Source organism: Cyanistes caeruleus, chromosome 1 (assembly GCF_971803275.1).
Source record: "Cyanistes caeruleus chromosome 1, bCyaCae1.hap1.1, whole genome shotgun sequence".
NCBI lineage: Eukaryota > Metazoa > Chordata > Aves > Passeriformes > Paridae > Cyanistes > Cyanistes caeruleus.
The window spans coordinates 28,904,228-28,916,665 of record NC_141701.1 but is presented as its reverse complement, the minus strand read 5'-3'; the positions used below and the strand labels follow the sequence as shown (position 1 = coordinate 28,916,665).

Genomic DNA, 12,438 nt, shown 5'->3' with positions numbered 1-12,438 from the left:
CAAGTAGGGATAGCATCCAAAGAAAAGATATTCCTATTTGTAGGGATGAATATGAATTTCATATCACAGGTACAGACTATTCTTTAAAAGCAGAAATAGAACAGAGAGCCTTTCAGTTAACAGATACCTGTTGTATGGTGTTACTGCAAATCCCTCAGACTTCAAAAAATTAAAAATTACTTTGAAATATCAGTTAGTTTTCAATTACTCCGAACAGATGGCTTAAGGGGAAAGATGCAAATTTTACTGCTGACAATAAAAGTAAAAAAATTAACTGATCTGAGTGTGGAAAGGAATAAACAAAATTTTCTCTCCGTTAATTGTGCAATGTGAGCTAAACATTCTTCTTAAATTACTATCAAAATGCAATAAGAGGAAATATAAAAGTGTTTGGGTCATATTTTTAAGTCAGTGAGTGCCACAGTACCAACAGTATGAAGAATGGAGCCCTTAGAAAAATCAGTGATCATTCTTTCTTCCTGTCCTTTAATGGTGTTAATCCTTCAGTATTACCATAGAAGCTGATGGAAATTTTACCACAGATTTTAAATGGAATACATTGAGCTCTTTGTGATACAACAAAGAAAGAGATGTTGAAATTTCATAAGTTACTTTTGCCTGCCAAATGCAAAATACTCTACCTGGCCTTCTGTCTAAGCCTACTATATCGGAAAAATTCCTATTTAAACCAGCTATTTATTGGTTACAGCAAAGTCTGTTAAAAGATATCTCACAGTAATGTATTTTTTGCATTTCTTTACCATAAGGGAAAACTATTTATTTATTTATTTGTTTGTTTATTTTTATATTTATATTCTCTTGACAGAGAGAATGAAGATTTAAACATCTATATTGACTATATTGACTCCATTGTGCTTAGTTTTGTTGCTTAATTTCTTGTCCAAATCTCACTGAAGACAATCACTTTTCTGAATCACTATATGAGTTTTTTAAGGAAAAGGACTTGGAATAAACGAAGATAGGTTTCTAAAAATAAGTTACCCATTCCAGGAGTTGACAGATATTAGATGCAGTTCCCGTAGGTCGGGATCGTGGGTCTGTATGGAATATTGCACAGAAATTCCCAACGTGCGCTTGAATACCGTGGCTGCCGTCCTGCCCAAGGTCCCGGCGCTGGGGGCCCTTTGCCAGGGAGGTGTGTGCCATCTAGTGGCACCAGGACACACGGCGACACCCAGACAGAGCCACAGAATCACGCTGGACAAGACCTCTGAGGTATATCATGTAAATCCAATCTGTGGCCAAACACCACCTTGTCACCTACAACACGGCACCAAGTGGCAGATCCCGGATTCCCTCAAACAGGATGGTAACTCCTCCACTTACCTGAGCAGCCCGTTCCAATTCCATTTCCCGAAGAATTTCTTCCTAATGCCCAACCTGGACCTTCCCTGGTGCAGCTTAAGACTATGCCCTCTTGCCCTGTCGCTAGTTGCCAGTGAGAAGAAGCCAATCCTCACCTGGCTACACCCTTCTTTCAGGGAGTTGTAGAGAGTGATCAGGTGCCCCCTGAGCCTCCTCTTCCCCAGGCTTAATTGAAAGGCTGGGAAGCAGCTCCTGGACATAACCAGTCATGAATGAAAACCCAAATGTGTTCACTTCTAGCAGCAGTGCCTCTTGCAAATCTCTCTCCTCCTTGATGTATTGCAAAATATTGCTTCTAATTTATCTTTAGCTGAATTGGCAGCCCCTCACTGATCTTTATCTCTTCCCTCTGCTCCTCTCTTGTGAAAACCTACCTGGACTGCTGCATCCAGCTCTGGGCTCCTCAGTACACGAGGGACATGGACCAGTTGGAGCAGGTCCAGAGGAGGACCACGAATATGATCAGAGGGATGGAGCACCCCTCCTACAAGGAAAGGCTGAGAGAGTCATGGCTGTTCAGCCTGGAGGAGGTAAGTCTCTGGGGGACACCTTGTTTTTGCCTTCCAGCGAGCCTACAAGAAAGCAGAAGGACTTTTTACAAGAGCAGGTAGTGACAGGACAAGGGGGAAAAGCTTCAAACTGTCAGGGAATAAATTCAGATTAGATTATTAGGAAGAAATTCTTTGCTGCGAGGGTGTTGAAGCACTGGAACAGGTTGTCCAGAAAAATTTTGGATGCTTCATGCTTGGAGGTGTTCAAGGGCCGGTTGGATGGAACTTTGAGCAGCTTGGTCTAGTGAAAGGTGCCCTTGCATAGGGAGGGCGGTGGGAACGACATGAAATTTAAACTCCCTTCCAACCCAAACCAGTCTATGATTCTCTGACACAGGCAGGCTGGCCCCTGTCCCTCCACAGCCAGGAAGGAGCCTGGCCCCGAACGCCTCGGGTCATTAAACGAGGCTCCTGCGGCCGGCAGCCTCCCAGAGAAGGGATCGCACCCACAGGCCTCCCGCCCTGTCGGCCGCGATACGGACTACAGTTCCCAGGTGCCCGCGGGGCAGGCCGCCGCCGCCGCCACCTCCCTTCCCTGCGCGGGGGCTACTGGGATCTGTAGTAGGGGACGGGAACAACATGGCGCCCAAGGTGAGCCTGGTGCTGCGGCCGGTGAAGAGTATCGTGGTCCGGTTCTGCCCCTTCGAGCCCAACGTGGAGAGCACCAGGTGAGGGGGCTGCGGGAGCGGCCCTGGCCCCTGCCCGCTCTGTCCGGGCTCCTTGTCTGTAGGCGTCCCAGCGCCCTCCGTGTGCCCTTCCTGCGGCCTCCCGGCTGGCGGCTTCTGCGCGGGTTCCGCGCGTCTCCCGGCGGGCGCTAGGGCTGGGCTTTTGGCAGCCAGGGCTCCTTCCGTGCTGCTATCCCCAGGGCCTGTGCCCAGCCCTGGACCCTCTTTCCAGGCGTGTGCGCCGAGCTTTAGCAGAGCGCCCAGCGGGTTTCCCCGCGGTGGCTGATGCTGTCGTGAGGCCATGGAACCACTCCAGGCGCTGGTAACGGGGAAGCGGGGCACTCCTCAATCCCGGTAATGAATTGTTGGAGAGATTTAAGGGTAGGTTCTGCACCAAACAATTCCAAAATGCCGTTTTGCAATGACTTTACAGGCACACCTCCTTTAAAAATTAATTTAGTAGCACAGCTTAATTCAGAATATCTTTAAATTGCCAGAATTAGCGGCTTAAAGTAGCTGTCATACATTTCAGAACTCTACAGGAGACCAAAGATGTCGTATAAATAAATGCTGTCTCAAACCCAAACAAGTAAACATTGGCAAGCAGATGATTGGCAAGAAAAATGAAAATGCGTTTGCTGTTTATTTTTAAATTATTGTTACTAATCTAACTAAGGGAAACACAGAAAGTGTTTCCCTTAGCTAAAACACTGAAGTTTTAAAAAGTTCTTTGGTATGCTTTTTACATGTTAGTATATAAGGAATATCCATTTGGACTTTTAAGAGTGATTCTCACATAAGTCTGAACTGAAGTACAAATCCTATTTTGTTTACACTTTGCCCAGGAGTATTGACATATGCAAATTTGTTTTAGAAATATGCTTACTTTAATTTCTATCTACAACATACTTAATATATTTTTTATATATTTTCAGAAAATTTCTTCAATCTATTTACCATAAAAAAATCCAAGCTACTAATACAAACTGTGAAGTGACTGCTGATGTGAGACATGATGGATCTGAACCAGTTATAGATGTTAAGTTTGGTAAGAAGCTTGTTTTTAAACAAACAAAAAACCACTCTGGTTTGTGTTGTTGCAATGTTATTGTATTCTATATTTTATTTTTTTTTAAACTGTGATTTTTTTTTGGGCTCCATAACTAGCTGTTGTGCAGATGGGAGGGAAAAAGAAAGAGGGTGTCACAAACAGCCTGATGTCTAGATAAATGTGTATATATGTCTCTACTGTTAGATCTAAGGGATCTTAGATCCAACAACTGACAACATTGGAGCTGAGTATAATTTTAAAAGTAGTGATGTACTTGCAGTCAGGTACAATTCCAGGAAAGTAAATGTAGCTCTGTTTTTATATAATAATCTGTTTGCTTTCTGTAATTTTTTGTTACCTGTGATGGAGGCATCTCGGTCTTGAGAGCAGAAGGTTGAATACCTTTAGTTGTTTATGTAACTGAGTAATTTGAAGGAACTGCCCACATGGGTGAGGGCTATACATGTGCAGATGGACCTGCAGAATGAGGTCAACTACGTACAACAAATATCCTGGTTTCCTTTGAGGGTATAGTGAGCGGGCAAAGAATTGCTGGTGGAAATTTCATCAGTTCTGGAACCATCCCAGATTCTAGGTTATGAACAGATGGCTCTAATCTGCTTTTGTCCTTTTCTCTGGCTGCATCTTCTTTCCTGCTGTGCTGTAATAGACCAATATGTCATGTAGCCCATTAAAGTTTTCACTAATACTGATTTCTGCTACTCTCTTATCTTTAAACTTCCATATTTTTAGTGAATTGGTGGAAATGTCAGAAGTATTGATTGGTCTTTGGTTTGCTTAGGAAAGTCTACCTATTTCAATGTTAACATTGCTTGTCTCTCTCGCTCTCCCCCATGCCTCTGTCTTTCCCATCCTTGTGATGTATTAAGACTAAAGCAGTAAAGCTCTATGTTTTTTCACAGTGTAAACCCAAACAAGTTTATCTCATTAATGCAAAGACACCTCTAAACTCTATTTTTTAAGAGCTGATTTTTCTCCAGTGAAGAGTTTGTAGCCCTTGTAGTTGGCAAAGATGAGGCTGAAATGTGGACACTAGGCATGGTATTTCACTATACGGCTTTGGGTTTTGGTTCTGTATTTGCAAATCTTGCAAAATAATTTACTTGGGTAATACTCAACTTCTGCTCCCTGCCTGTTTTAAAATAAATTCTTTCAGAATTCTGGAAATCCTAGTACTTTCTAATCTTTTTACATTATAACCACAGGATTGTGTGAACCAATTTGTTGTCTTGGCTGAAGAAGTACGTTAAATGGACCACAGACAACAGGCTACTAAAATGCTTAACCATGTGTGGAAATTGTGCCTTCCAATGCCCTGTTTGCCTTTTGTGAGGAGACTTCTGGGGCATAGTGTGAACCATCCTTATCAAATGTGTTCTGACTGTAGGCATACCTAGGCAAATGCTTCAGATTTTTCAATAATGCAGTGCAGAAGTGAAAATTAAATGCATATTGTGTACAGTTTGATATGTTCATTTGGCAGTGGTGCATAGTCAGGTTCCTCGATAGCTGGAGTATTTTCTAATCAGACAAAGCGAACTGGGTATTTGGATTTATATATACAAAATAACTGCACACCAGAGTAGTTATCACTTTGTGACTTCTTAAGGTTTTCTTCATTTATAGCTGATGGAGATCGACTGATAATGAAGGGAGCCCACTTGACGACAGGGGAAATGTTAACAGCATTGGCGTCCAGATGCAATGCAAAAGACCTTAAGGAAGAACAGAAAAGCAAGAGGAAGAATCCCTGAAGAATGGAAAAACAACTGTGTTTGCATCTACATGTGTTAGAAACAGCAGGCTGCACAGAAGGCTTTTTCCTATGCAACAAAATCTGAGAGATGGCCAAAAAATGCCTGCCTTCCCTTGAAGGAGAACATACTAGATCAACAGATCTTCTAACATTGGTGGGTCAGAGTGGTGTAAGGTGCATAAATGCATCTTTCTAAGCAGCTGCATGTTGGACTAATATCACATGTGTTTGAATATCAATGTGAATAATGCACATTAGTTATTAAATTAATACTGCAATGAAGCCAGATCTCTTTGGACATTATTTCCTACAAAATTTCTGTAAGTGTAAGGCAAAACATTTTTAGAGTAGTTGTTATTATTATTATTTGAAAGCTATTAGATTTATTAAAAATGTGAAGACAACTTTAAAACTTACTCATCATTGACTTAGCTGAGGGACACCAGGCTGCAAATACAGGGTGGTTTTTGTAGTACTATGTTTATAATACATCTGTTGCTAAGTCCCTACCACTTTCTTCCTCTTTTTTTGAAGGAAGTGGGAAATTTGCTAAATGTAAATTTAGCTCAGCTATTAAAGTAACAAGGTTATGGGACTGTCAACACACAGTAGAGTTACTCATCCTGCATAAAAGTTACTAAGTTTAGCTCAAGTTAGTTTTTTTGATAATTGGAGAAAAGACCTATCTTTGAAGTTCAGTTTTGTAGTGGTTTTGTCATACACTTCTGGGATATTTAATTTTATATCTAATTTTATAAGGATCAAAGGGAGAGCTTTATTTGGTGTTTATAGTCCCATGTCCAACACTATTATTTATTAAAGTAACTGCTTAGGTGTCTCATCTGTATTGCAAAGCTCTGTGGGTTTGGAAGCTCCTCGGGCTGTGCAGGTGAAGGTGTCAGCTGCTCATGTGTTTCATGTGCATCAGTTTTGTTCATAACAAAAATATAATTCCAGTTTTGAGAATTGCAGGTGTGGTATTCTTGAGAGGTTTTACTTCTACCTTTTTACTCAGATGCCTGATTTCTCTAAAACTAGTACATGAATTTCCAAAGTTGGCAGCAGATTTAGGACACAAATCTGAAACTTGTTTTACCTTACTTTTGCCAAGATTATTAAATGAACACTGTCCGTTCTGAAAGCAAGATGGTTTTAAATGGCACTGTCAATTCTTTGCAAGTTCTTCATTAGAATGTTGAAGTCAAGGTGATGTCTTATCTTGGAGGAGAGCTGTGCTAAAGACATTGGGTGTTTCCCATGTGTTTGCAACAAACAGAAGAGCGCAACATAAGACAATTCAATGAAATTTGGATGTGGGAACAAGAGATGTGACTAACTTTGTCTGGGATAAATACTTCTCTGCACTGGAGCACTTTTTTTTCTTAGGCCACAAGCTCTTCAGAGTGGTTTTGGGGTACTGAGCTGCTAAACCTGCTGCTGAGCTCCCTTATAGCGGAGGGGTTATGAGAACACCTGAAATGGAGAGGATTTAAAATCCTGTCAAGCTAGAGGAGTACTGCAGAATAGGACCAAATTGAAATAAGAATGTTCAAAGGACAGGTTGTTTTATTGTTTTGTTTTGTTCTTCCCCACAGTTTAGAATAACATACACCATGACTTTATCTGAAAAAGCTTTGCAGGAAGAGAGAGTTGTTCAAGGGGAAGACCTATGCACAATTGTTCCCCTGGTTAATCATGTGTTCATATGCTTAAAAGCCGTCTTACTGTAACATATCAATGATTTTTGCATTTTTTTTCTTTCTTTGACAGTCTGTATATCAGTGTACTAAAAGTACCTACATCCATCTTAAGTAATTAAGCCATCTGTAAATGCTTAAAGAGTTAAACAGGAGTTAAGTAGTGAAAAAATTAATTATTAATAATAATTAAGTTTCTATAATATTTATTGTGGTCCAAGATTGGGGCTTATATTTATTAATAGAAAAGGGAGAAAAATGAAGACCCCCCCCCAGCTATTTTTTAATCACCAAAATTAATCCCTTCTATTGTCAAAGAAAGGTAGTTTTGGTTTTTTTTGCTTTACTAGCATGGATAGGCATTCTGCTCTGTAAAAACACACACTTCTGCTAGGTGCATTTAGTCCACACATTCCTGCTTAGGTTAGGCCAAAGGCCTGCAGTGTCACCATTGAGAGTTCACCAACAACTCAGGGGATGAGGTGTAGGCTGGTGCTGCTTTTGCTGTGGGTGCTAGGAACTGCAGTTTGCAGTGATAAAGCTCTGATACATTTTGTGCATGAGAAAGAAGTAATGACTGGGTTTTTAATATGCAATGTGTAAAGCAAAACCTACAGGACAGAAAAATCAAGCTAAAAATGTGCATCCTCAAGACTACAAGATACTGGAGTGATACAAACAAGCAAGATGGGAAAGAAGGCACTCCTTTGATGATTATTATGCTAATATGTAGAAAATTGCTTACCCTGTATCATGGAGATAAAGGTACGAATTTATTTTTCAAGTACTTTAAAGATAATCTGTAATGACTTTCTTCCCCCAGCATTTAGATAGCTTTGCTGCAAGCTGCTCCTACACTGCCAGCTCCTGCTGCTGATTGCCCGAAACAAAGCTCTGACAGCTTCCTGCCATGCACAGGCCAGAGCTGGGGATGTACAGGGTATTAAGGTCACTCATGCACAACAAAGCATGTCTGGGTGAGCATTGACTTTGCATGTTGTTTTTCTTTAGCCCACTAATCTTGATTATTGTATCCCACCAAAAATATGGGTGCTTACCCAACTATAAAAGGAACTGGAACAGACCCTAAAAAACTAGGATTGCCTAAATACAAATACTATGGCAACGTAGGATGTCTGATAGCAGGTGATGACATTAAAATGGCTAAATCTCTAATGCCTGGTGATTTAGCAATTACTAGAATCATCTCAGGTTTTTTCACTGTACAAATACATATTTATTTAGACATTCTTATCAGTGCATGGTGAAAATAGTCTTGAAATGGATGAATATGCCATTCAGATAATGCAGCCTTGCTGAGGTACTCCCTTTTTAGGTATCTACAACATTGTTTTTAGAAAAAGATAATGGTATTTTTTATTAAAGATTTCAACTAGGAGCAACAGTGTTAGTGAACATTGCAAGTTCTTCACCTCTGCTTGTTTGAATTTTAAATGACTAAGGATTTTATGTGGTACAAGGAAGCCAGAAAAACCCCTCAAAAGCTGAATATCCTGGGACTGTATTTAACAGTTTTCAAGATGCTTGCTTTCAAATGTATCTTCTACACGTGTATACATTTCTTGCAGTTTTAAGAATTGCTGGCTCACTGCCCACCTCACCAACTCCATGTGCAACCAGTTTCCCTGGATGCAGGCCCTGCCTTTCCATTGAGTGGCTTGGAGTTGAGACTGACATGTTGCCTATCAGTGATGCCTCTTCCAGATGCACTTCTCTGCCTTCTCCATCTCCTGGCCTGAGAGTATCTTTCCTTAATGGTATTGTTTGATCTCATCCAGGCTCCCCTTTTCCCCTTGGAAGGCCTGAGTCACTTCTGAGCCCTTTTTAGTGTTTGCTGAGGGCATGCAGTAGCTTCGAGCAGCCAAGGTACTCTGCTGCTGGTAGACCACTCCATGCTGGTAGACCATTCTCTGTTTCCTGCTCAGCCTTGGTCTGTAAGCAGATAAATGTTGGGATGGTTGGGATGGAGCAGCTTGGTGGTACATTGCTTCTGATAAGCTTAATGAAAAATGGTCTTTACATTGAGCTGGTCTTCTCAGGATTTTACAAAACTAAGGATGCACCCAGGACAGATGTTTGGAGTGTGAAGGCAAAGGAGCTGCTGACCTGTTCTGATCATGACTCTTGAGTTCCAAAGTGGTACTTGAAAGTAGAGTTAAGGCAAGCCTAGAAATTCTGCTTGACTTAAAACAGTCCCCTACATACTGGCAGTATTAATATTAGAGGTCAATACCACATCAAAGGAGATCTTTGTATTCTGCTTCACTGGAAGAGGTGAATTTGACTTGTTTCCATATGAATATTTCCTTTAAGGCAAAATAACTGGAAAAGTGAACCAGCAGACATGTTTTCGAAGGGAGTGCTTGGTCAATAGAGCAAAGCCTGGGAAAGACATTCTTAGTGGACAGATTTTCACAATTCAGACTGACAATTGCTGCAGGAAGTTCAGAGGAAAGGTAGGAGGGATAGTAGCAGCTTCCTTCCTTAAGCAGGCACTACTCCTCTGTTTCTTTTGAACCCTCCACCCTTTTTCAACAAGAAGTCAAAGTTACTGTAAAAACAGCATGGTCGGCATGCAAAGCCAGCAAGTTTGTCTTCTCTAACACAGGTCTTGCATGGATGCAAGGAATTATCTTTTCACTATTGGGGAATCTGAGTGGTTCAAGTAATTCACATGAATAAAAGAAACTGTAAGTATTTTCATGGAGTTTTTAAAGTATCTTTTTATAGATGAAGACTTACAGAACTTGACTTCAAAATTCACTGCTCAAATGAATTTCAGAGTATTTACTGGGAATGAGAAATTTAAGAATCAGAAATTTAAGAATTTAAGAATTTAAGAATAAGAAATTTAAGAATAAAAGAATGAGAAATTTGAAATATTCCTTCAAATAGCTAGACCATTATCTAGTTAAGCTGCACATAAAATAAAAGGTGGCAGAATCAGTACCAAAAACTTTTGGCAGAAGCATAAGAAAGAATCAGGGTACCGCAGTGTAATTTCCTACTTCCTTACAAATTTTCTATGGTCTGGTTGTTGGATATGTAATACCATATCTTGAGATGGAGTCAGGGATGTAAACTCAAATACTGTGAGACTTTTCAAGTCTAGAAGAGCAAGCTGGAAAATACCTGCTTGTCCTGCATGGTTGCATGTGATGCCAGAGGCAAGAATTTTCTTAGAAGAATTTAGAACGTGAGTCATGTAGTCAACCCTCTTTGCAAGCTGAGCATGTTGGCAATGGGAAAATAGTAAAAACTGGCTTTAGCTTCCAAAGGATTTTTCCCCAATGTTCTTCTGCAGTCCATGAAAACAGAGGTCTTGAAAGATGAGTCAGAACTGGAAGGTAATACATTGAGCAGCAGCCCAGGGAGCTGCTCTTCCTGCTGTGTGCAGGTGTGAGAAGGCTTGTGCTGTTTGGTAAAAAGGAAGCCCCATGAACAGTGTCCCAGGTGTTTTACACCTAAGCCCTTTTCACCCTAGGATGAAGTTCTCTGGGAGCCCTAGTCAGGTAGACAGCCTACACATATTCCTAGCACTCCACTACATGATTGTGCTCAACAGGAAGAGGAGCAATTGCAGTCCCTCTCCAGCTTTCCTGGGAAAGGTGTTGGTATCCACCTCACAATGAGAAAAACCTTCCTCTGTAGAGTATGAGTGTCAGGCTCTGCCCTTCAAATTTCTGTACGATGATGCTCGCCTTTGTGGCACCCTGAGAATGAGAAGTATGGTTATAACTATAAATGAAACCTTGTTTTTTTTCCAGAGGTTCCCTTCACAGTGGTTGATCAATATCCTCAGTAATGGAATTCTACTTATGATAGCAATCAAAGAAAAAAAGCTAAAGCTTTTAAAATCCAGTGATCATATCTGTACTTTATTGATTCCAAATTTCATAATCTAATTATTCATCACTGGTAAAAATAATTATTTTATCTTTACCTATTAAAATAATTTTGATATTCCTTGCCCTTATGTCCTTATTGTTCCAGACTACACAGAAAGGACAAAGTTGAGGTTTTATTTGTCTTTATTTACTGAGACATCATTTGGGATTTTTTTTTGTACCTCTGAGGTTTCTAAAAGTCATGCCACAATATTTAGTTTCTGAAAGTCTCTTCTGTAAGCAGGTATTACCTGCTAATGAGCTTTTGTTTTACGTGGATCAAAGGCTTTTTCAGCACCAAAACTACCGCTATGGTGGAATTGTAGTCACCCTAATCTATTTTTTAGCATTGTAATGACTGTGCTGAGTATAAAATTCTGAAAAGAAATAAAAATATTTTTATTCTTATATGTGGATGTTTGGTGTTCAGGGTAGATAACTGCTGCTAAATAAAATAGCTTTTCCAAGCTTCCAAAGTTAGGTACGAGCTCACATATCTGCAGTCACTGTGACCTGGTCTGGATCTGACAGCTGATCATTTTTTGTCTTGAATGAGAAAAATGAGTCCTGCAGCCTTCTTCCAAGAAGGAAGGAGGCTTCTGGAGCTTTCTCTCTCATCTCTGAGGCAGTGACTGCAATCGGTGAGCTGTGACACCGTTGCCACAGTAAACTTTGCCCTAGAAGCATTTCCCTTTAACCTTGCTCTGAACGTGCTGCTGACAGCGTACAGGAGCTGGGCTCAGGCTGCCAGCGCTCTAATTGCATTATAGTAATGCTCTGCGGCATGAGGAGCACCAGGGCGCCGGCACACGTGAGCTGTCCACCCTGACAGCTGCCTACCCAGGGCAGATGCAGCAGTCTCCAGATCCACAGCAAGGATTCTTTGGACCCATGCTGGGAGCAATATGGCTTTGTTTTGACTCAAAAAGCAGGTGTATTGCTCAAAGTTCATTGATAAAATACAAGCTAGCTCTTTTATAAAATACAACAGTAGCTCTTCTAGCTCAGAGGTAATGAAATGCTGATACACCAGGAGATCTTGTGCATATTGATATACAAAGGAAAACTTGCAGGTTCATGTGTTGTTGCTTCATAATCCCTGGTCTAGTATTGCCCAAGCAAACATCTCTTGAGTGGCAAAGCTTCCTTAGGCCAGCTAGGCAACTGTAGCACGTGTTTCATCATGCCTGCCCAGTGATGACATGGCTGGGACGGGAAAACCACACTTGTACAACAAGGAAACAGAAACAAAACTCTGGTACCTACGCAATTTTTCTCATCCATGCCTTGGGGGTGAGTAACTATTATTCATGGACTACTTTAACTTTTTTCCACAGCTAGGGATAGACAAAAGAGTAAAATTTGGGCAGTGATGTCCAATTCTCCTGACAATTTTTTAAGGC

The 12,438-nt window shown here is 40.8% G+C and overlaps 1 protein-coding gene across 1 annotated transcript; it reads left to right on the top strand.

Annotated features, from left to right (window-relative positions):
• Positions 1–2,373: 2,373 nt before the first annotated feature.
• Positions 2,374–5,712, top strand: MRPL53 (mitochondrial ribosomal protein L53). Its single transcript, XM_023920841.2, has 3 exons — positions 2,374–2,605; positions 3,538–3,650; positions 5,301–5,712. The coding sequence occupies exons 1-3, from the start codon at positions 2,517–2,519 to the stop codon at positions 5,426–5,428; spliced, it is 330 nt and encodes a 109-aa protein (XP_023776609.1). The 5' UTR covers positions 2,374–2,516; the 3' UTR covers positions 5,429–5,712.
• Positions 5,713–12,438: the final 6,726 nt, after the last annotated feature.

What these genes read in the sequence shown, in the direction of transcription:
- MRPL53 (XM_023920841.2), top strand. Translation starts at nt 2,517, where the DNA reads ATGGCGCCCAAGGTGAGCCTGGTGCTGCGGCCGGTGAAGAGTATCGTG. An exon ending in CCCAACGTGGAGAGCACCAG is followed by an intron (nt 2,606 to 3,537) that starts GTGAGGGGGCTG and finishes ATATATTTTCAG; the next exon opens with AAAATTTCTTCAATCTATTT. An exon ending in AGTTATAGATGTTAAGTTTG is followed by an intron (nt 3,651 to 5,300) that starts GTAAGAAGCTTG and finishes CTTCATTTATAG; the next exon opens with CTGATGGAGATCGACTGATA.